Source organism: Falco cherrug, chromosome 2 (genome assembly GCF_023634085.1).
Source record: "Falco cherrug isolate bFalChe1 chromosome 2, bFalChe1.pri, whole genome shotgun sequence".
NCBI classification, from domain to species: domain Eukaryota; kingdom Metazoa; phylum Chordata; class Aves; order Falconiformes; family Falconidae; genus Falco; species Falco cherrug.
In genome coordinates, this window is record NC_073698.1 from 104,855,148 (window position 1) to 104,879,990 (window position 24,843).

At 34.9% G+C, this 24,843-nt stretch overlaps 1 protein-coding gene across 1 annotated transcript in view; it reads right to left on the reverse strand.

Moving 5' to 3' along the window:
• Nucleotides 1–24,843, reverse strand: part of NCAM2 (neural cell adhesion molecule 2) — a 305,227-nt gene that overhangs the window by 94,353 nt on the left and 186,031 nt on the right. Inside the window, exons 8-9 of the mRNA XM_055703179.1 lie at nucleotides 23,210–23,355; nucleotides 4,326–4,476 (exon numbers count right to left, since the gene is read on the reverse strand). Coding sequence (XP_055559154.1) covers nucleotides 4,326–4,476; nucleotides 23,210–23,355 — 297 coding nt within the window. The remainder of the gene's footprint in view (nucleotides 1–4,325; nucleotides 4,477–23,209; nucleotides 23,356–24,843) is intronic.

Below are 24,843 nucleotides of genomic sequence, written 5' to 3' on the forward strand. Positions count from 1 at the left end.
TGTAAAATTAAATAGCATGAATCCAAAGCATCTGCATTAAGCATAGGGCAATACAACTCACTAACATAAAACACGGTGAAAAGCCAAAAGAGTAATCAACTTAGTAAACAAAGTACAATACTGTAAGATTAATAAGGTTGATTTCATTTGTGGTGGGGGAAAGAAAAAAAAAGAAAAAAAGACTGTTTCTGATAAGCAATACAGTAGTATACTAAACATTGCACAGGTTTCTTTACAGGTAAAGACTATGCTGCACATGCTGCACAATTTTTGTTTTTGGTATCGCTGAATGTTGGTACTTAACTAATAAGGAATGTAACTACAAAATTCAGATTTGGATGAAAACCGGTAGTACAAAAACCTCATTTTTGGAAGACACTTTCAATTTTGTAAATGTGGGCGTTTTGGGGTTTTTTTAGACATTCCTTTCTAAGAAGTTATTTGTCAAGAACTCAACTGGCTGATCTCATATAAAAATATACCACATTACTCAAGGTAATATGTTTGTGATGGTTGATTATTAGAATCATCCAAAATATTAAACTTTGTATATAGTGAGGAGGTAAGCATTTCTGGACCGTCCAGCATATCTAATAACTGCAGTATCAATATTGAGTTTGGGGGCTTTTAAGTGAAATAGAGTGATGTGAAAGATGGTAATTGCATCTATAAGAGACTGTAAGTTACGATGCTTCTCAGGTAGTATATGTAAGAACGCAGACCTTTCCAAATAACATGGCTTAATACGTTTCTTCAGTAACACAAGGATTCTCCAAAAGAATTTCCACTTGGTGATGCAGAGCACTGAGAGAGACCAGCATCTTACACAATGTGTGCACCTAGGAGTACACAACTGAGTGCTGTGAATACTTCTGACTGTATTAATGACAGTTTGAATACAATGAAGGGAAAACTGTAAGGTAACTGATCATTACTGGCTTGTTTAAATCCTTTCCAACTTAGTAATACCGTCAGCGCATCCTAACTAAGACTAATTTATGAAGAAACACAAACCAGCATATCTTAACATGTCAAAATTATTTTCATTCTCTAATGCTAATAATTGCAGTGAATAATTTGTGGAACCCAATAAATAAATGTGTTCTCTCATCAGAATTTTTTTTCTTTTAGTCAGGTCTTAATTAGTTTTTTTAAGACTTCTTTATAACCCTAGCATATATTTTTTTTAATAACTATGTCTCAGCTAAAAAGGCAAAACACACCATATGGAAATGTAAACATCTGCATAGGAGAACTAACTTTGAAAAGCACCTGATAGGGTTATATGTACAAATCAAGATATAATGCACTGGTATTTGTACATTTAACTTTCTCAGGCCCTTCTGAAAACCTCATCTTAGAGTATCTCCTACTTCATCTACTTTTTATCTATTTCTATCATAGTTTTTATTAAAAGAAATAGCTATTTCTCTATGATAATCACTGCAGACAGACCTTAATACACAATACCTCATATACATAATAACTGCCATCACACAGGAACAATCAGTTACTTCTATTATTATTATTATTATTATCATCATCATCATCATCTAATACACAAAACGCTTCATACATACAATCAAATTTGGCAGTTAATGAAAACTATTAGTAAATAATATTTCTAATGGTATCTGTCATGTAGTTTGATTTACTTTTCATACTTAATATAAGGAAAGCTAAAATAACTAACCACAAGGATAACTTTGTAGTAAGAAATCCTCTGGGTTCTCTACAATTCATGTCTGCCTAGCATTTACTTCAGATAAAAGCCAGGGTTAACTGTGCCCAATTGGTATCAAACCTGATAATCTCTTCCTGTCCTGAAAAACTGCTCTTATCATCACAAGCAACCCCAACAGAGAATAGGGATAAAGTGCAGAAACTGTGCAATCTCAATGTCAGTTCAAGTCTTTGATAGGGGTCAGTAAGTAAAAGGATGAGACACCAGAGTGCTCTGTCTCCATTAGGCCTGTTTGACTGTAGTGACATTTAAAAATGTGATGGGAGCATGTGCCTTATGACAACACAGCATTGTATGGAAATGGTGGCAATGAGGTACTGATAGGTTCTTTGAAGAGACTGTTTCATTCCAGAAGTTTAGGACAGAGACTAGACTGATGGGAGATAAGGCTTGAGTGAAGACACTTCCTCCTGAGGACACGTTTTTAAAGAACAGAAAAAGTCTTCACCATTAGACAAGTGTTTTCTTTCCTAGGCAAGAGAAAAAAGCTATACTTGCAGTGCATACACCACTGCAGTTATTTTCAAGGCAAGCAAAAACAATTCTCTGACTTGTTAAACAGAATATGAATAGAGACAGACTTTTATTGTATCACCCCAAAAGTATTTGCTTTGCATTATAAAAATACCTGACACATAAGAGATATGGAGAAAGATGTACTTGGTTATTCAAGGACACCTGTACTGGAAAAACATATATTTGGTTTAAACATCATTATCAGTCGAAATATTTTAAACTGAAAACTCCAGTCTTAGAAATGCCATAATTCTATGCAAGACCAAAAAAAATTAAATTGCCTTGTATATTATAAACAATCATTACAATGTGTGAAATCTCTGATGATCAAATAGTATTTCTACGTTCCTTTAAAAACTGTGTTTTCTCAGAAGATTTCTGAATTGTAGAAAATTTTATGTTGTATCAAAAAGTGTGTCTACCAAGGCATTAATTCAGACTTAAACCAATATGCTATTCCATTTTTTTCATATACTATATTCGGTTGTTCCCACACATACTCAAAATTAAGTCTGTCATACCATAATGAGAATATGTTACTTTTGAATTCTTAACATCTGTTCTTAAACTTTCACCCTGAAAGGTGTCTTAGACTATAATAATGTATTTTATCAATCATTTAATATGAATTCTGTGCTGCTAATAAATTCTTAATTTCAATTGTGCATGTTTCATAAAATGTGATGTATCCTATCTTTCTCTTCTGAATACAAAAGGTATTAATATTTAATTTTACAGCATAAAGGCTACATAACCTTAATCAAACAATACATTTAATATCACTACATGTTGAGTAGGACAAGATTTTACAGAAAGTTTATAGGAACTTCACTGAAATTGCATTTTTATTCAGTAAAGCCATATTTTTTTTTATATACATACAAAATAAATAATCAGTGCACCAGTGCACTCATTAAAGAAGAAAATACTGTAAATTAACATGTTACCAAAAGAATAATAATATTTAGCGCTTTCATATCCCTTTATTCTTAGATACTGTATTTATTTCTTGAGTTTCCTGGGTTAGCAAAACTCTCCATTCCTAACATCCAATTACAACTTTGACCATTTCTCATTTTCCTTTCAGATTTATTTCCTACGTCATAATGCATTGTTTGCCTGCCAAAAAGATGGAAAATGCAACTGTGTACTAAGTTACTTTCAGAACTCAGCCACTGCAGCAACTCTGCAACCATTATTTATCTTTCTGTGCCACAGATCTTATTCCAGCTTCTGCCTTCCCACTAGAAAGACTTTTTCTTTTCAAAGTCTCAATTTCAAACAGATTCACTCAAGCTATATTGGAAATGTAGAACAAATGTATCTAGAAAATCTCTAGCAAAATAGAAAACCAATGAAATACAAAAGAAGGATTTTTTTTGTTGCTTGTTTTCGTTTTTTAAAACCTGTCTCATTAATTTGAAGAGACAATTTTCTAATGAATTTTTGTATATTTAAATTTCTATTCTCTGATTGGTTTCTAAAATATCAGACTCTTCTCTAAACAAAAATAATCTCCTTTTCTCCTGGATAGATTTCAAGAGCTTTGAATAAAGACAATCTCTGAAAGAGACTGTCACAAACTTGGTAACTCCAGGAGGGTTTATAACAGGGGCTAGAGACTTGTTGGGGATTAGTAAATTATAGAACTAGGAAAAAAAACCCAGAAGACTGTTGAATCTGAGAAGGCTAAGATCCAGACTGAGCTGTTTCCCAAATCAGTCCTTACCTTATACCAAAAGTATTCTTTTCACCCCCAGCAGTCTCCAATAGACCAAGGATTTGAAGCCTTTGCTTAGCCTTAAGTTAGTGGGTAATACCAATGGAATATGATTTCAGATGAAATTCTGTCCTGCTTAAATCACCAACAAGGGTCTTGTCGACTTCAGAAAGACAGGATTCCTCCACAGAATTCAGTATCACTAACTAATATGACATGCTTTCTTAAATTATGCAATTTTAAATATGAATTACCAGGAAAAACTGACCTTCCATTAAGAATGTACTTTTTTTTTTTTTTCTTTTAAAATAAATTTAAAAGAGAAAACAAAATATTAGAACTTACATTCAATATCAAGGTACATGCTCTTTTGATGCCCACCAATTCTACTTGCAGCTTCACAGTCATATCTCCCTGAATCTGACAACTTCACATCTTTAATATGCAGTGACGATTTTCCATGCTGCCCTTTGACTTCTATACGGCCATCTGGGCTCTGTTTACATTGATTCAGGAAAAAGAAAGGTTTTATATATATAAAAATATGTATATTTATGAATATTTTATATATTAAACACCATTGATAAGTATGACTGAAAGCATCTCTTCACCTATGGTGAAGTTATTACTGACAGCTAAGCAACTTTTGAATTTTTCAAATAAAGAAAAAAATATGGAAAAATATATTCCTTTTCTAGGCACTTTACAAAGGAATAAGTACATGCTTAAAGGAACATTGTCAAGGTAATGCACAAAATAGATCCACTTATGACTGGAACAGTGAACTGCATACTCCAAATCTTTATGATCTTACTCATTTTGTTATGATGCTGCAGTTAATGAAAACGCATACATGTAAAATCAGTCTCATACATTACGTTTAGCATTAGCTCTTTTGTCCTTAAAAACTGAATAGAAATATTCCCTCCAACAATGATCAAAACAAAAATCCAGTCATAGATCTATTTTCATAATTCACATTTTCTTATCAGAAGCTCCATAAGTGCAACTGGAATTTCTGAATTTCGTTTCTATTGCATGGAAAAAGGCAAGGGAGAAAAATGAATGTTGGCTTCTGATTTTCTAGAACATAAATTTTATATTTAGCAGCTTCATAAAAATGCTTATCCATAACAGCTCCCCTTCCCCTCCCCCCAAATTATTTGAATTTCAAAAGTATAAAAATATTATATATAACTATATAAAACAGTTACAAAAAAATCCTCTGCTTGACACTCTAAACTTCATGGTATAGTATATCTGAGGAAAAAAATAATCTGGTTCTAACAAAACAAAACTCTTTATTTGTTTTGTAGCTTTGGAAAACTTGCTTTGCTTCTTTGTTTCACTTTTTTCATTTAAGGAAAAAAAAGGCTTATAAAAAATACTGGTATTTACCTACCTTCATTGTTGAGGAAAGTGGAAAAGGGAGCAAACATGATTAACTATTTCACTGTATCACATTTAAACTTGAAATATGCTTTAATGTCCAATCCTATAATACATATATTCAACTTTAATGCTTTTTACACTAAATACTCACCAAGTAGCAGCTGATATTTAAATGACTGAGCTTTTAACGCTCTACAATTGTTTCTTCACTGAATACAGGTAAAATGCACATAATTTAGTTCTTAAAATACTTGACATAAAGCAGTTGTATAAATCATTCTGTATTCTATATTTACTATGGAAAGAAAAGTATTCTAATCCCACATCAGAATCTAAGAACACTGAATTTTGTTTCCTGTGGAAAATCTCACAGCATAAGTATGTAAATTAAAGTTATGGAATTCTAATGCAAGAACAAACCTAAACCTCTCTGGACTCGTAAAAATTAGTAAATAAGACCACTTTGTTATCTCTTAGGTAATTTCTAAAGCTGAAAAATTCTATTTTTATTATACATTTATAAAAAGAAGGAGAGAAGTTATGAAGTTACTAGTAAACATGCTACAGTACTGAATGTCATGGTTTTTGGAGGGAACTCTTGGCATAATTAAGATGAAATTTCTTTAAAATAAAACATTAAATAGTTTCCTGATTTCTGTTATACAAAGTATTATATCTATATTTATACCTATAGCTATAATAGTTAATAACACCATTATTTACCTATGGATTATTTGCTGCTTTTCTAAAATATCAAGTATGTAATACAGTTATAAATCCACATTATTACTCCCTAAAATGTATATACACTTTAGCAATTTCATTTCTGATTTTATCTTAGTTACAATATTTCCCTAAGAAGTCACTTTTAAAACTGTGAGAAGACATATACTATGTGACTATGAATCACAGACACATAGTAAATACTGTATTACTGATTCATTAAAGAGATGTCCTCCTAAAGCAGTAAGGTGGCTCTGTGCAACAGAGTAGTAGTAGAGAACAGGTATTTTATTTTGAGAAAAATATTCTTTGGCTTCCTTATTGTATATTACAATATACCTTCCCCTTGCACAATGCAGTGTCTTTCTGTGAAATTATATTGACCTATAGCTGTAATGGCACATTCACTGAAGTTCTTTCAACATGATTTTTCAAATTAGATCAGAGATTATTCAGCTAACTCAATTTTCTGTTTCAGTAAAAGGTTATTAGAAGCATATATGTAAAACCAGAAAAAATAAAAATAAAAATATAAAATATACCCATTCCAAATTGTAGTTTTTCACTCAGAAAGATAAATCTGTACTATTTGTACCTTCTGTGCAGTATAGTCAACAGGATTCCTGTGAATAGAGTTAAGTTATTTATACTCCTTACTAAAGTCATGAAAGGTATTCTTACAGGAGTATAAAATCTGCAGTGCTATTTTGTATTTGATAACAAAGAAAAATTGCATCAGTTCAATATTAATCCCAAATACCAGAATTCACTGTAGACTTCACTATATATTTCACTATAATTAATTCCATACATTCTAAACCATAGTCATGAGTGCTAATTGACGTTAAAATAAAAAAGGTTAATGAAAATAAGCAAAAAGATGCTTAAAATTAAATAGCTTTTACAGTAAATTTTCAATGTTGCTTCTAGTTTATCTGTTTTCTAATACTGCTGGAAAAAATCTGGTCTGTACCCAAAATAACTTTCCTATGTTCTCATATATGAGGAAAAAAAAAGTATTTAAATATGAATGACATAATATAGGCTTAGATTTTAGTCGGGGCAAACACCAATTTCATATATACTCTGAATCATAGGAGATTTTTGCATAACCACATCACCTATTCTCATCGTCAAATATATGGTAATAAGCATTTTGAAAGAGGTCTATGAGGTTAAGCAGAGTCCTCAAAACCAAGTAAAACATGTAACAATTGTAGGCAAGAACATTTGGCCCAAATTATCATAAAAACATATATTTACTAAAGTTAACTTCATTTTTTTCCAAAATTGTCTGAAAGAGATTACAAGAGTCTCTTTGGAATGTGAAATACGTAAGATACCCTCTGCTGCATTGCTCAGAATGCATATCATACTGCCACTCCTTCATGAACAGTTTAAGAAGTCCTGTCCCCTCACTCTAGTGTGCAGATGGATTAATATAAAATTCCATTAATTTTTTTGCAAACATGGTGCGATACGTGATTAAAAATTTACTGTGCAGCTGACATTCCTGAACACAGAAACACGTGAAAGAAAACAAGAGTGCAAATACAGATTACATTCCATTAACATACAATTAAATAAAAAAGATAAAATGTTTTGAAGCAGTTGCCTATATCTAGACAGGATTCCCAGAATATGTTGGAGATTAACACATGTAAATGAAAAAGGCTAGCTAGTATGATGAATTTTCACAAGGACCATACTAACAACTCTGGCTGTTATATTGATCCGTGGTATAAATCAGATCTGGCACATGTTCTGTCAAGGACATGTTGTGATGACACAAGACGTACAATAACAGTGCAGTCATGCTGCAGCCCAGCTAGGAATGAACATCAGGCACACAGCAGAGACAGAGAAGCTGACTACAACAGAGAGCAAAGACGACACTGAGTCAAAAATATGCAGTGTTAGCCTGAATCAAGATTTGAAACCATGCTAATTATATTGTCCTGTTCTTGTAAAGGGCATCATCAAAACTAGAATACAGAATCATAGAACGATTTAGGTTGGAAAAGACCTTTAAGACCATCAAGTCCAACCGTTAACCTAGCGCTGACAAGTCCACCATACACTGGCAAAGCAGAAGTCTGCATTCATACTGATCCATAACATCACTCTTCTTATTTAACTTTGAACAGCAAATACACAATGTCAGACAGGGGCAGCACTAACCTTGGGGTCTGCGTGCACCAGAACTTTATACCCTTGGTAAAATCTTTCTGAGGCTTATTTCCCCTCCTGCACTGAGTATGGAGAGCACACGTCAGCACCGTGTCTGGCACCGTAACCCAACACAAGAGGAAGAGACAGCACACACGGGAACACCAAGCACACTGCACCTGCCCAGCAGTCCTCAGTAGAAATACCCACCAGGATAAAAACACTGGAGCTGCCACTGCTGACAAATCAAAATACAGATATAAATTCCATGAATTAATAATGCCAGTAACTCTCAAGTCTGCTTGAAGTAATAATGGACACCTAGTAAATTAGAATACCGTTTTGTTCTTTTCAAATGCTTTACTGATAGACATGCAAAATATGTACTAAGGTGTTTTCTGCAAGATCGATCAAGTACACATGCTTTTATTTCTTAGTATTAATAGAGTATAAAAAGTAAACAAAACAAAAATCTAGACAACCAGAACAGTCTCTGTAGTTCAGTACTCATGATTTCTGCTCATTCACTGAATTACTCTGCATCACCTATCACCATGGAGCACGAATAATCAGAGATGTTTGAAAAACATATGTAGTCAACACAGTCCCACACAGATGTGCGTATTTCTTTAGAAAGACCAGTGAGCAAGCATGTTAATTGACACACTCTAAGACATTGGAAGAATAATTTCAGTAAACAGACCACTGTGTGTCCTGAAAATTAAACAAGGTCTTCAGAAGTTACCTTTTTATAGCATCTGGGAAATCATAATAAAATCAATAAGAAATATCAATTTTAAATGGAAAATTTCATAGAATTCATAAATAAAAGTGGCTTTTCTGGGGCTTTGGTAGTGTTCCCTCCCCCCCCCCCCCCCCTCATCAGCATAAAGCTAAAAAACAAGTGAGAAATCCTCAGCAGAGACTTTAATAGCATTTTACTCAGCTACAGCTGACTTTGTGACTTCATTCACATAAACCCCACATTCCTTAAATTAAAAATTTAACATTTCACAGAAAAACACCTCTTATTGTGAATACTGATAGCAATCTAGTTCTCTGTCATTGTCAAAGAAATGACAACTCTTCTATACAGGTCTCCAAGTAAAATTTTTCATAATGGCAACACTTAATTATAAAATATTACCTTCTGAAAACAAATGAACAAACAAACAAAAAAACCCCAAAAGGTGAGAACCTTCTGCACTTGCTATATTTTTGCTCAGAATATGTAGCTTAACCCAAATGAATCCTAGTCTAATAATAAAATGGAAAGTATCTTATCACTTGAGAGTAATTCTTCAGATTCTGTAAAAGTAAATACATGTATGCTTGATTTTGATAAAATTCTTGTCATGACATATATGCTGCTCTACTACCCGACTTTTTCTGTCATGCTCTTTTTTCCCAAACTTCTCACATGATTTGGATTTCCACACATGAATATTCCCATAGTCCTGGCCAGCTGATGCTGACCTGACTGTTGATGAACGGCCAAAACCATGTTTCAGAGCCCCCAGGGTAGTACCAGAATGATGACAACTGTATTTCAAGGGTTCCACATGCAGAGAGAATAGGAATGTGATGAGACAACAACATCCACAAAGAGATAAGAACAGCTTCTGGGACAGAATAACTTATTCAGGTACCACGGAGTGTTCAATCTGTACAATTCCATTGCCATTGTAGTAAAAAAAATGTAATTTCTCAGAAACAGAGGATTAGCTTATGATGACGCTTAGAAACTGTCATTCTTTTTCAACTGTAGAAACTGTAGAGAGGTGGATGGTGTGATTAGTGGTTGAATTTCATTTATCAACCATTTCTCCAGCTCCCACTGAGGAACTGTAGCAGCAAATGAGATGAAGTTGTACAGGTGCCAAAACATGCATTTTCAGCTGGCTGAAAGCAAGAGTGGAAGGTGAGAACAGATGCAGAAATTGGTGTCTTGTTTGTAGCTGGATTTTGGTAATATTACTTGGATGGTTAGAGCAGCTGTAACTTTGTGTTGATTATCTTCCCTCCTACAGAGTTTACTGTTTGGCTGACAAAGCACTCCTTCATCCCTTAAAGTCCAAGTGCAAGAATGCAAGCAAAAAAATCCCTATATTTAAAATCCAGACATGCTGAAATACCTTTTTTAGGTTTTGTTTTGATGTTTAAAGCTTAATTATGATCAAAGTGCCATTACTGTCCATAGTTACACCAATGTAGGCCAGTTTTGCCTGTCACATATTTACCAAATATGTCTTCTGACACCTTATGTACTTCAGTGCTATTTTGATGAGCACTGCATGTGTTAACAACAGAAAATATGAAGAAAAAGTGGCTTAAAATTGAATGTTATTTCTTTTGTAAATCATGGTGCACATACTCAAGAACAGTCATTGTGAGAAGATATAAGTTGAGTAAAAACTGCAGGACTTTTTCAAGTTCCTCCAAAGGAGCTGCTGCAGATATCCATCATAGAAGATCCTCACATTGCAGGATGGGAAGTATCAAAAATATTATAAAGAACCTGTTTTAATTTTATGCCTAGCTCTTCCTTCTTCAGATCAAATTGTCAAAACCTGCCAACTCATTACGTTGTCTCGGTCATGTTCTGAGTACACATCACTGAATTTTCAAGGAAAAAACAAATACTGATTAACAGAATCACCTTTGGAATTTCATGAATAACAATATTTTTTAGGATGCTTTCTGATTTCGGGTTGTGTTGATATCCACATGAGAGGAAAACCTCAGATCACATACTTCAGGCTAATGTTTCTTATACGTGAGATTTAAGCAGGTCATAATTGCTCATGAAACTGTTCCTTGAAGCAGCATGAAAGATAAGAACTTCTGCAACCTGACGTACTGATACTAAATGATGATAAAATTCCAGAAGTCTATTAATGTAAGTGACCAGCAATTCCTAATCTAAAAATCTACCTTTGATGATGAGAAAGGGCTGTTAGTCACAACAGCCATCATCGTGTAGAAGCTGATGGAAGCTCCCTTCTGGATTATGGATGGTATATTCACAATATTTCCCATTTTCTTCAGGTAAATGTATTTTATCCATGCACCTGTTGGAGACAGCAGAAAATTCCAGAGTATTGCTACGTGCATATGCCTTAACGTCCAGTGAAGCAGAATAATGCTACAGCAGTGTCTTGGACTTCAGTGATTTTTATAGGAGACCTTGTGATTCTTTTAGAACTGCAGCTGGTTAAACATATGTCAGCATGCTGCAGACTCCTGTATTTGTTAAGAATTTGTATTTCCACAAGGAAGAAATTACTGAAGAATTTATTCTTTGTAGATCTATAGTGTGACACCAGGGACGTCACAAAAAATTAATCTTGAAGAAAAAAAAATAACGTTTGTTTTGATTTTCTGTTCATCTGCAGACATAGCAGTTACTTTTAAAGAATTCAGATGGAAATAGTAATGAGATCTATGCAGGTTGTTAACAGCATGTACAATCTCGGGAAAAATGTATTCTTGAAAGCTTCATATAACTCTTACAAATTATGAACTGATATTTGATTGATTCATGCTGGCATTTCTTTCAAACTTAAGTTGTTATGTTTTGAGATGACACAGGACATATGATACACCAAAACCACTAAGACATGAAACAGAACACTGAACTTCTTTCCTTTGATTGGTTTTTACTCACAAAAATGTATGAAAGAGAAATAATAAAGAGAAAAAATATGATGATCAGCCATTCAAGATTACTTGTGCTAAAGATGCAAATCACAAGAAAGAAATGGTTGATGATTATTAATGGCAAAAATATTAGCATCATCTGAAAAAAGCTTGTAGAGGAAAACAAACATTAGTGTTGGTCACAGAAAATAACAATAGTAACGACAAATGAGTGTTTATAACAGAAATATTAAAACTGTAATAATTACTTAAGTACTTTGTATTAGAAATTCTGATTCAATCGTAAATACTGTATTTAAAGGTTTTATATCTAAGAATTTTGCTGCTCTGAATCTACTCCAACACTGCTGTGATGCCATTAATATAGCTGACTCAGATGGATCCAAACCAGCAAAATTCTCAGGAATAAGACCATTAAGTACAATGCTTTTATGTAATACAGACCTCATATAAAACAGCCACTAAAAATAATGATTTTACTATACAGCTACATCTTACTTTAGACAATCAAATCTTATTGTGACTGGATTCTTTGGATAAATGAGAGTAAGACACAGGTGATTATACATCAGCTTTGTTCAATCTTTAAAATGCTTGCAAAGCATTTGTAACTTCAATGCACATTGGAGTTACAAGGTCTTCCTGCAAAGGATGAGTAAGGGAGGACTCTAGCATAAGAATATGACCCCAAACATGTGTCAGTATGGGTTCTATGTGATCTGCCAGAATTCATTCTTCAGTGTATTACTCAATCTCTGTGCATCTCAACAAGAATACTCACTATTAAATATATACAGCATCAGTAGCAACAGGTATGGTTATTCTGACTTGGAACTTCAATCTGGTCCTGTTTCTGTTTGGGTCAATTCGAATCTGAAGTATAAATGACTGCAGCTGTAGAAGTAACTAGTACAGTCAAACTCTACCACTGTACCACACTGAACCGCCCATACGGATGGAGTTACGAAACTGTGAAAGAACACGAAAACATCAAGCACTAGGATCCCAGCTTTCCTTCGGGCAGGGGTTGTAGCCCAGTACGCATGGTTCTCCTGTTGCTAGTAAGAGCTCTGCTCCAGTGCAGGGTCTTGGGACTTGCCAGGGGTCACCTTGGTCTGAGGTGATTTCAGTTTGCTTAAAGATAGCAAGTCCCTAATCATCAGGTAACTATCTGAATTTGTTTCTGGTTAGCTCTTTGCTAAGTACCATATATGGTGAAGATCTAACTAGCAAACATTAGCTCTTTGTCTTAATTAGGAATGGGGGAGGCAGTTCTGTAACTTTAACAGGGGAAAACAGTAAAAAAGAAAAAAAAGCCCAAAACAACAAAAGAAACCAAAACAACTTTTAGCTGGAAACCCATGAAGACAAAGCATGTAAGCTTACTGCAGTACAAAATGGACAAAGGTACCTTTAGATTGACCAGAGGCAGGGAAGGAAGCATAGTTTTATTTTGTATAAACTGATAAAATATTACTTGGACTGACAACAAATTCTTGGGTAAATATGGGTTGTATGCCCCTCTTGCTCACAAAACTGCTATGGAAGAATACAAAGGAACCTTTAAAATGACAGCTACTCTGAGAAACTCAAGCTGAGCTTAATGCATTATATATTTACATTCATTTTCATAGAATTCAGGTTTAGATCATGATAAAGTTTAGCTTTACTTGCAGGAATAACTGATGTGGTGAAGGTATACAGCTATGCAACACAGAGCAGCACAACATGGGCTTTTTTTTTTGGGGGGTGGGGGTGGGGAGGGGATCAAAATTTTACTTTCTCTTATTTGTTTGTTCAGTGCTTGTATGCAGCTTGGGATCCTTTCCAGTTTTCTGTGAAGGTGATGTATATTTTATTAAAGTTACTATGGCTAAAGAGCACATAGGAAGTCTGTCTGGAAACTGGGATGAGGGGGAGTCCTGCAGTGCAATAGATATGCAACAAGGCCTCCTTAGGGGAAGGAAAGGCACAAGAAGCCAGAAATGCATAATTTAAGTCATGAAGAGCAGGTGAATTGTCTGCAAGAAGGACCCAGATCCAGACCTCACAGAATAAAATGCCTTTGTTCACAAAGCCTGACAATTCTGTATGGCTTTTTGGAATGGAAGAAACAACAGAAAATTTTTGCAGTAGCATGTAAAATGGAGAAAATGAGCTACGCTGGACATATCTGAAAAGGCATAGAAATATTTGTTTTCTAGTTATTTTATTTACCTGGTATCATCCAATAGGTTTTATCTAATTACATTTTAAAATTTATTTATATGTATGTATATAAATAAAAGATTATGCTGAACATATCAGTCAAATTGGGTGGAAACTATTATGAAAAAATATGCTGCTACTAGAGTCTGAAACAATGTAGAAAGCAGAGATTGCAACATGGTAGCATAAAACCCCGTATGTCATTCTGCTAGGGAAAGCATTACTGAGAAGCAAAACCCTAGAACCAATCTATAGTTTATTTTCAGTCAGCTTAAAGCATTTCATACTCCACTGCACAATTCAGGAAATGTAAGGAATATGTATTATTAAATTAAATTATCAGAAGTTATGCATAGTACATTGCTGAAGAAACATCTGTAATAACACATAAACTGGAGACACCATGTGGATAAATTAATCACAGCTAAAAAAATTAGTCACAGCTCTAGGATTCTCAGGTATGTAGGCAAACTGGGAGGAGAGAGGGCAGCCTGAAGGAAGGTAATCAGTTTTCTGGGTGAGGAAGGAAAGGAAAAAGAGGAATGAGGAAAAAAGTGTGAGAAACAAGCTCCTGCAGACACCAAGGTGGGAGAAGGAAGAAGGAGTGGAGGTGATCCAGGCACCCAAGCAGAGATTCCCCTGGAGCTGTGGTGAAGACCATGTTGAAGCAGGTTGTCCCCCTGCAGCCCATGGAGGTCCATGGTGGAGTGAATATCCACACTGAAGCATGTGAAGACCTCATGCCACAGCAGGTGCATGTGCCCTTAAAAAAGCTGCAGCCCATGGAGAGCCCGCTCCAAAGCAGGCTCCTGGCAGGACATGGGACCCTTGCTGGAGCAGTCTGTTCCTGAAGGACTGCACCCTGCAGAAAAGACGCACGCGGGAACAGTTTTTGAAGAACTGCAGCCTGTGGGAAGGATCCACATTGGAGCAGAGGAGACTAGGGGCAGCAGATGGCCTCTTGGTGGGCTGCTGGTAAGGGTAAGAGTTCTCCTTCTCTTTTGTACAGCTACTACCTCCCAACATCTTATCCAAGAAACAAAGTTACCAATGAAATTGCCAAAACATACATTTGCTGAGGATATCTCTTCAGCAACACACACCCCCACACCCATATTATTTAATATTTTGGCATTTGCTACAAGGTGTATGATGCATGTATAATATTTTATAGCCATACAATTTTTTTTAACAAATATGATGGTAAAGGTAATAAAGACAAAAAGAACAATCTATTTATATAAATCTGTACATTTTCATACAGAATTTGTAAATATTTTTAAACATAATTAGGGTTATTTGTAACAATTGTTTAATTAGGGCATATTTGCTAAATATGATGACATGATGACCTGTGAGTTCAGGAATTCTTAAAGAATATCCATGAATCTTAAAGTTCTTAGAGTTCTTAATTTTAAATGCCTACAGTGTTGCTTTTGGGTGAGATAGTGAGAGTTTTATCTCAATAGAGTTTACTATAGTTTTGGTATTACTGAAATCACTTTGAATTTGCGGTAAGGAAGCACTGGTAACTGTGGTCTAAATAACATCACATGTTCCATACCATAAACATTATGTTTGTCTCATCACAATATATACTAATTATTTTTTTTTTCCTCTACATTAAAAAGCTGTAAAGGAAGCAACTGTACTTTCTGATGAGATTCTGTACTTATTTTTACATTTTCTAAATTAAAACAGAAAATATATTTTGTTCTACAGACCATAACTCCAAATGACGCTTCTGAAATGTGCTGGTAAAATGGTATTTTTTCAGTCTGGAACTCTAAATATTCACTAAACTGTATTCTTAATGTAAAATTCTATATTAAATATCCACTTTTGTATACTATTTTAAGAAATGGAACATTTATAGAGTACTTGTTAATTCAATAAATTTTTACCAAGTAATATCACCCTGAGGGCTTTAACATTATGTATCAGCTACCTACAAGACATATTAAAGCATGTTAGATAATGAGCTTGTAGTAAGGTAAAGATTACCACATGCTATTATTTCATTGACCTTTGGCATAAATGTCACTACTTAATTTGTAAAAGCAGAAATTTATAGAAAGACAAAACCCAGCTTATTGTTGGTAACATTATTTAGGTTATTTATGTTATTGCAACATTTAGAAATTTTAATTACACATGTTGAGTCCGTGCAGAGATGGGAGTTATTCTGACCATGAATCAGAGCTCAAACCTATGGTTCAGTTACGCAGTCCTGAGAAATAGTTTGCTGAATTTCAGAAGCTGTCGGTAAGGGATTGTGCAGTCTTCACTTTTGCCAATGCAAAGAAATAAGACTCTTGCATTATGCTTTAGGTTAGGTTGCCCAGCATCCTTTCACAGATGATAGACGTACACTGGGCCATCAGCACCGTCATGTTAAACTGCCATAACCTGACTGTGTTTGAAATCTGAGAACTGGCATTAATAGGTAGATAGCATATGTGTAGATGCACACAAGGAGATGGTACAGTGAAACTGTGATAGGAAAATGTGCTTTTTTAACAGTATATTAAGGACATTAATAAATTACTAAGAACTAATCATTACAAAGAGTGTAGAAAAATTGTTAAACAAACCAAAAGAGATTGAAAAAGAGAATCCAGGTTATTTGCTTTCATCTTGGTTTTGCCAAAAGTCTAAATACTTATTTTCTCCTAATATGCAAGGGTATTCAAACTACCTTTGAAGTCAAGAAAACTGCTGACAGGTTTTAATAGATTAAAATACATTTTGCCAGCACTGCACTGTTGACTGTGCCATTGATTTTGATAATTTCCTAGGAGTTTCCATGGTACATAGAAAATGTAACACTATGTAATACTACCAAATTACTCCAGTGTAAAAAGTGTGGCTGTATGACTTAATGTATCATCAGATACAGGATCTCTATTTCATCAGACAAGTTGAAAGTTATTAAACCATTAGCAGATAATTCAACTGATACTTAGGCAGAAGCTCAAGAAATGATCTTTTGTGTAGTGGAAGGAATGAATGAATATTCAAGTCCAAGCTCCACTGGTATCATAGGAAATGTTGGTCCATAAAAAGTTCCCTGATAATTTCAGTCTTCATTAGTGTAACACGGGGAATATCATCACTGATGACTCAGTGGAAAAAGCTAATATTGGAAGGGAAAGAAATGCCATTTCCAAGCCTGTATGGCTTCATTTCAGGCAGTAAATGCAGCACCAAAACCCATAAAAAACACCCAAAAATATCTACTTGGTGCATAGGTAGTACATAAGCAAAATGGACTAAATGAGAGAGAATTCTGAAGTTTGTAATATAAATTTGTTAGAACTATGATTATCCATTTACAGAATGAACAAAACCTTTGTACTTAATTTAAGGTATCATGTTAAACAATTGATTAAATTCATGACGTTCCTAAATAAACATCTTTTTTTCTCTAGGTTGTCTAAGCTTTTATTACAGAAGATTTATTAAGTTTTAAACATTCTTGGCTTTTTGTTATCTTTGTAGAATCAAGAACCTTGTCTCTGTTTACTTATTTATGTCCCAATGGAAACTGACCTTAAAATTTTACTGAAAAGAAAAATTTGCACAAATGAGAGAATTCTGAGCTAGTATAATACCAATACAATCACTCACATTCACACAACACGAATACATACATGGCTGTGTGTATGTAAAGCCATTTGGGTCTAGTCTGGGTAACAAAGCATTTCATTTATCTCCTAAAAGAGGAACAAATCTGAAGGGCCCTTTGGCCACGTAGCAGGGATTTATTATTGAGTTGTCAATATAAACACCAACCAAGCCTGTGTTGGGGAAGAGGTGATTTCTAGCTTCAGTTTTGGCTTCATTTACGTATTACTGCAGGTGGTGTTACCTGAAAGAGCATGTGGAACTCAGATGAGTGATTGGGCTACTTAAGGACTTTGAAATATCCACATTGGCTTGCAGCTTTACTCCTCAGCTCACCCAGGGAAGCTGTTTTTCATTTCTAACTGCGTGCAATCTTACCCCTCCCAAATGAATCTTCCTACTAAAATACTGTTACCTCCCAAGACTGTCCACTCTGTGTTTAGCTTTTTCTATTTCACTGGACAGTTTGTCCCAACTCCATATTAGTGTAGCTGAACGTGCCATAGAGATGAAGGAGCCTCAAAACGTACGCAGATTTCTATAGATCTGACGACTGGTGAGAGTATAGTAGTATCCAGTGCTCGTATGTGCTCCATGTTTTGCATATGTCACAGGGTATAAATCTGTATATTCCCAACAGCACTAATTACCTAACATTTAAGGCCACCTTCCTGCTTTCTACTCACTCTCATGTCCATTTATTTAACTTCTCTTTCCAGTCACAATAATCTTACTCTTCTATTATATAGCCTTACAATGTGAAGCCCATCACTATTAATTTTGGTGTTAAGAACAAAATACAAAAAAATATGTAATGCCTGACTGATTTGTTTGCAGAATGTCTCAACTGCATAATCAAACACAGCTGCAGCTGGCTACATAAACTGTTCTGGCCTGCAGGCTAAGATATGCTAATATTACAACAGGAAAAATATTCTATGATATTGTAAGTAGAAGCCGTTCACACAACACATAGGTGAAACAGGTTATAAAAATTTTCTTCTATAAGGCAAGGAACTTGCCTCTTATATTTTTTCCAATTATTCAAAGAACAAAAGTTCCTGAGATTAATTTACAAAGATTGGGATTTGTAGCTCAGAAAAAAAGAAAGAAATCTCCTGGAATCAAGTAAAATACCCTAGATACAGCTTCATCTCCTCATTTTGGGTGATTCATTTCAAATAAAGACCTGATCCTGGATGTGAAAAAATGTAACAGAGCTCTCACTACTATCTCGCAAGAAAGGCAACGCAATTTGCTGACACTGGAACACTGCTTCTTTTTGTGCAGTGACAACTTTCACAGGGAGTAAAAAAAAAAATCAGGTTATTTTTACTAACTCTCGTAATAGCTGAAGTGGAGTTAACAGGCATAGGGGGAGGCAGAGTTGACCTTTCAAAGAAAAGACAAAACATCCCCCAAATTCTTCACATTTGCCTGTTGTCTGACCATGAAAACTGTGAAAAACTCTACAAGCTACAAATAGTTATGATTTGCATGCCAACATAAAGCAAATTCAAACTTGGAAAAGAATTTAACTATTGGTCTGAGCTCTGCAATATTTAAAAACAATGTTACAGGAAATTTCATGGGGACAGCCAGATTATTATTGTAATAGTAGGTAGACGGAAGGAAGCAGAACTCAAGCTATTTCTGTAGTCTACATTATGAGGTTAAAATCACTTTTTTTCTTTTTTCTTTTTTTTTTGTTTCTTTTTTTTACTTGTGGATACAAGAAGAATACTTTAACATATTTTAAAGACATTTGGTGAATCTGTGTCAAATATAGACAAATACAGTATAATTTCATATGTCTTAAGTCCAACATCCAAGTTGCAAATTATCTTTTTTTTTGTTTGTTTCATTTTTCTGTTAATCAGTTACCCCACACTTGAGGCATGATCAAAGCTGAGTACCAGGTTCTGGACTGTGACCTCTCTGCACTGACTTCATTCATTCATTTTACATGTTTAGATCATAAATTCTTCAGAGCAGATTGCCTCTTTGGACACATGCTGCATACAGTGGTGAAACTGTCTCATAACAAGCCCCATCTGTTATTGTCATTTGTATTCCAAAACAAGGCTTGAAATGGTAATTACAAGCAACATTGGTCAGCTTTCATATTTCTGCTAGAATCAGATACTAGAAAAGTAGAGCGTGAAACTGCCCTCACAGTTCTGCAGTCCGCACAGCAACCAATGACATTTTTGTTCAGAGGATCAGGATACGCTCTCCTTCAGGTATATGTGTAGATATGTATGTGCATCTTCAAAATCTATTTTATAAGTGGTTACAGCAAACCAAATCCAATCAATATCCTTCCTTCTGTTCTACAAAAAGCAACACTTCTCCTGCCTGCTCTTTTCACTGGGAAAAGGGCCAGGCCTGCTGGATCCACAGAGGTCTGTAGCAACATGGCATTTTGAACCACAGCCAGAAGAGGCATGGCCAGGTTGGAATGTTAGTGAAAAGACTTACAATACTGGGGAGTCAGGGACTAGAGGTGCAGAGGCAGAGTATATGCACCAAGCAGAGAGTTTTGGCTTGACACTGCAATAGCATATGAATCTTGGACTAGATGTTCATTTCCATTTTCAAATCTTTAAGGGTGAGCCAAACACCTTCTGTCACACATAATCATTCATTTACTCAGGGTTACACACTCATGTATTTATGGGTTATAGAGCCATAAAAGGATTACAGAAGTCACCTAATGTGACCTCCTGGAAAACTTTCCATTTAAAATTTCAAGAGAGGTCAGAGGAAGGGGAAAGCCACCTTTATTTCAAATTCTCAGTGTAAGAAGGACCACACACTGTGAGGTAGATTGTTCCAAAGGCTAACTCATAAAATGAGAAGAAAAGGCTTCTTTGCTTCTGGTTTGCACTCACTTGCCTTCAACTTTCAAGTACACACTTCTGATGTACTGAAAATCCTTTATCAAAGCTATATTTTCCTAAGAGATAATTATAGACCTCTCACTCATTAACATTATCCTCCTTAAGCCCAGCAGGGTTATTTCTTTGATCTATGACTTTGGTGCATATTTTCCATTCTTTTGGACATAATCATTTCAAAACTCAGAAAAGTCTATGTCCTGGTTATAAGCCCTATCTATCATTTGAAAGAAATATTTTGAATCCATGCAGGCTAAGAATGATCTTACATTCAGACTTCTCCCTTATCCACACAAGGTATACTTGCATTTTAGCAAAACAAGAATGACATAATTGAGGATCTACATACTAAAAGAAATAAAATAATTAAAAAATAAGAGCAAGACTTTCTGTGTTTTTTAATCATCATCATGTGAATATTATAATTAGAACAGTTCTTCCATCTTCCACAGAAAAAAATAACCCCCTAAAGATATTCTTAATTCAACAAAAAATTTGTATAAAGTGCAGTCTGTACTAAAAAATGTTTTAAAACTGGTAAAAAATTCAAAAGATTAATTCACTGAATGTAGATGATGATTTTTATGTTTATGCAAGTATGTCTGGTGATTAGACATTACTTCAAAAGTTATCACATGTAAGTAATATTTTCAATTAAAAACTATGTTACAATGCCCCCCCCCCCCTTCTTCCCCACTTTCTTCAGTTCACTTTTTCCTTCTCTTCCTGTGTGCAAAACATTGCTTTATTATTCAACAATTATTGAACAATTTAATTACTACCAGTTTCGTTTTGTATTCACCTAAATTGGTAGTAAAGCACAAGCCAAGGCTTTGGCACCCTGGATATTGAGAACCACAGGGTAAATCCAGCAGCATATTTTATAGCTCAAGAACATATAGACTATTACAGAAAACTTATTCAACATTAAGCATAAACTCTCCCATGAGCTATACACGGAGTTCTCTCATTGGCAAGAAAAAAAGGAAACCATATAACTGCATTTATTCTCATCTTTTTATCATCCACATATAGTGTATCAGCACACTAGTAGAAAGTGAATATAGGTTTTAGTTTGGTTTTCAGTATTACTCAGTCGAGCCACAGTTCAGAGAAAGCTACAGTAACATGTCTAGACAGTTTAACCATCTGCAGTTTGAATTAAGAATGTAATAATGTCTTATATAAGCACTGGATAAACTTCAGGTTTCAACTGCACCAACATTGTTAATCTTGTTTCTGTGATTTGCTTTCATTTTTCATTTCTGATATAAGAAAGTTTTTTTACAAACATTCCAAACAGAAGTGGAAGCCTACACTTGTAGCCTTTGAACCAAGTGTAGTCTTTGTGGGTCAGAAAGATGACCTTTGACTTGAAATATTTAAGGAGAAGATAAACTTCATTTTAATGCAAAACTATTAGAAAAAAATACTATATAAATACTGTTATCTTGCTGCAAAATTGAAATGACATAGCAGGAAAATGGCAGACAGAGTCTCACATAAACTGCCTCAATTAGAGAAAAGGTCAAGTCCGAGACTAGACCAGACCAGACATTTACCTTGAGAGCACAAATAATGGAAATATGTAATTCCCTAATATACAGCAATTCCCTATACACTGAGTGACTTACTATGTATCTAATTCCCTCAGTAGCATGACTGCAATGTAGGTTTGTCAATTGTTTTTTTTAAACAACACCTATGAATACGCAAACATCCGCAAGAAGCCAGTATTTAGCTATTTGGCTATCTGGAGTTAAAATTCAGAATTAGCCAGCCAGGAAGATGGCATCTCATACTTTAACCAGCACAGTGAAAATCTATAGTTTATGTAAGGGAATTAAGAAAAAAACTTGTTCAAAAGGAAAAAGGGCTCTGTAGGAAGAGCTTGTTATCTGCATGGTTAGGAATAACATTACAGTTTCCTTTGCTTTCACCATCCCATCTAATTACAGGTTTTGTTCCTACTGTAACCGACTTTCTTCATCGTCATACTGTAACCTTTATTCAACTTACTTTTTTAATAAAACATGAAAATGGGAAAACAAAATAGGAAAATAGGCTCTATTTTTAGTTATAGACTACTTGCTCTGTGTAAAGAAAAATGTAACAGAAAAATGGGGAAAAAAACCCCAACGCTTCAGAAGTGGGAAATAAAGAACACCAAAGTATTCAGAGTATTTTATTTCAGACTTTTATAGGCTCCACTGCATTTTGAGAAACAATGGAAAGGGTCTAAACATATTCAAGAAAGGCTATGGGCAGCCATTATGATCAAGATGAAACTGAAACTCTTAAGGATTATATATGAAAATTTAGGCCTGATAAGATGAATTACCTTTCAGCACTTTAATTGCTTTTTGTTTTTTTTTTTTTAAATTTAATTTTTAGAATCTCCACATTGCTGTTATTACCTTGGAAAGTAGAAATTCCTTCCAATTCCAGAAGAACATAGAATTAATCTATTTCTAAATTAATTTTCTGCTTATAAAAATATTAGCCAGACAGTACATATTTAGATACTTTAGACATTAAAGGCTGATTTACCTTGTCACCTTCCGAGAAGGTTATTCCATCAATGGCCCTCTTCCAAGTAATCTCTGGGATTGGTTCTCCTTCTGCTTCACAGATGAGCGTGGCTTTCCCATTCTCAAACGTGGTTTCATTTTTAAGTTGTATTATTTGAGGCTGTACTGTTAAAAATACAAATTACATTACTCATCCTGCACAAAGAATGTCATGTCAAAGTCTATTTTTTAAACCACTTTTTTTTTTTTTTTTTTTGTTAAAGTACATTCACATTTGGGTTTTTTTGTGGTTTGTTTGGGTTTTTTTGTACTTAGGATGAACTAAAGGTTTAATGTTACCATCTATAAGAGTGATAAACTCTTCAGACTTCAAGTTGCATGAGAACCATCTCTGTATGCAGATGACCTGGACTCCTGGCTCAGCATGGTTGGCACCCTCAGGGCCGCCTGCTCCCTCACTGGGGTAGTGTGGAATAGGTCCTGGCTGATGAGCCCCTTCCTTGGTTGCTGTGATTGCCTATTTTCCTCCTGGCCCACTGTCCCTTAGGTACTAGCCTGCTCTAGCTACCCTCTGGCACTTCAGGAATGAAGCAAAGATTCAGTGATTCCATGATGGTCCCGCACCTGGGCAGGAATAACTCCATGCATCAGTGCAGTCTGGGTGCTGGCTGGCTGGCAAGCAGCTCTGCAGGGAAGGTCCAGAGTGTCCTGGTGCAGAAGAAGTTGACAATGAGCCAGCAATTCACCCCTGAGTAGAGAAGGCTCCAGGGATCTTAGCCATGCATATAAATATCTGATAGAGGTGATTACAGATAGAGCCAGAATCTTCTTAGTGGTGCCTGGTGACAGGACAAGAGGCAATGGGCACAAACTGAAACACAGGAAGAGGAAAAACCTTTCTTACTGAGAAGGTGACTAAATGGTAGAACAAGCTGCTCAGGAGACTCTGGAGTCTCCATCCTTGAAAATATTCAAACCCCAGCTATACATGGTTCTGAGACATGCTCTGGCTGACCCTGCTCTGATCAGGGGGTTGAACTGGATGGTCTCCAGAGGTGCCTTCCTGACTCATTCTTTGGCATTCTTTGATTCTGCAATAATCTGTGTTTGTCTTCAAATACAAATTATTTGGAAAAAATAAAGTATATTCATATTCTTGGACTGTAATCTTTAGCAATATCTAACTGCCTTACAGAAATCACTGAATTTAACAAAATCCCTGGGTAACAAACATATTGTACTGTTTTTAACACTTAAGAACTGCAGAGTCCTCTGATACAAACCTGTTCATCTTTACTTACTGTGTAAATTGGTAGTAAGATACATTTGAAAAATTCCAAATATTGTTTACATTCTTCAAATCATTCCACTTTATAGCCACGAGTACACAGCAAATACAGCTCTCAAACTGTACTGTACCTTGTCAGGTTGTTTACATATGCAATACAATTTCTGGTTACATGTGAACACTTTTATTTAGGGGATTTGTTTGTACAGTATCATAGAAGAACTAGTTGTAAAATGTGCATAGAATATTACTCTCTTCCATGGCATTCAAGTATCTTAATTAAAAATGTTTGGGTTCTACATATTCACTCATATATAATCATTAATAAGTTTCTCTGAACCTATCTTTACATATTGAAGCAGACA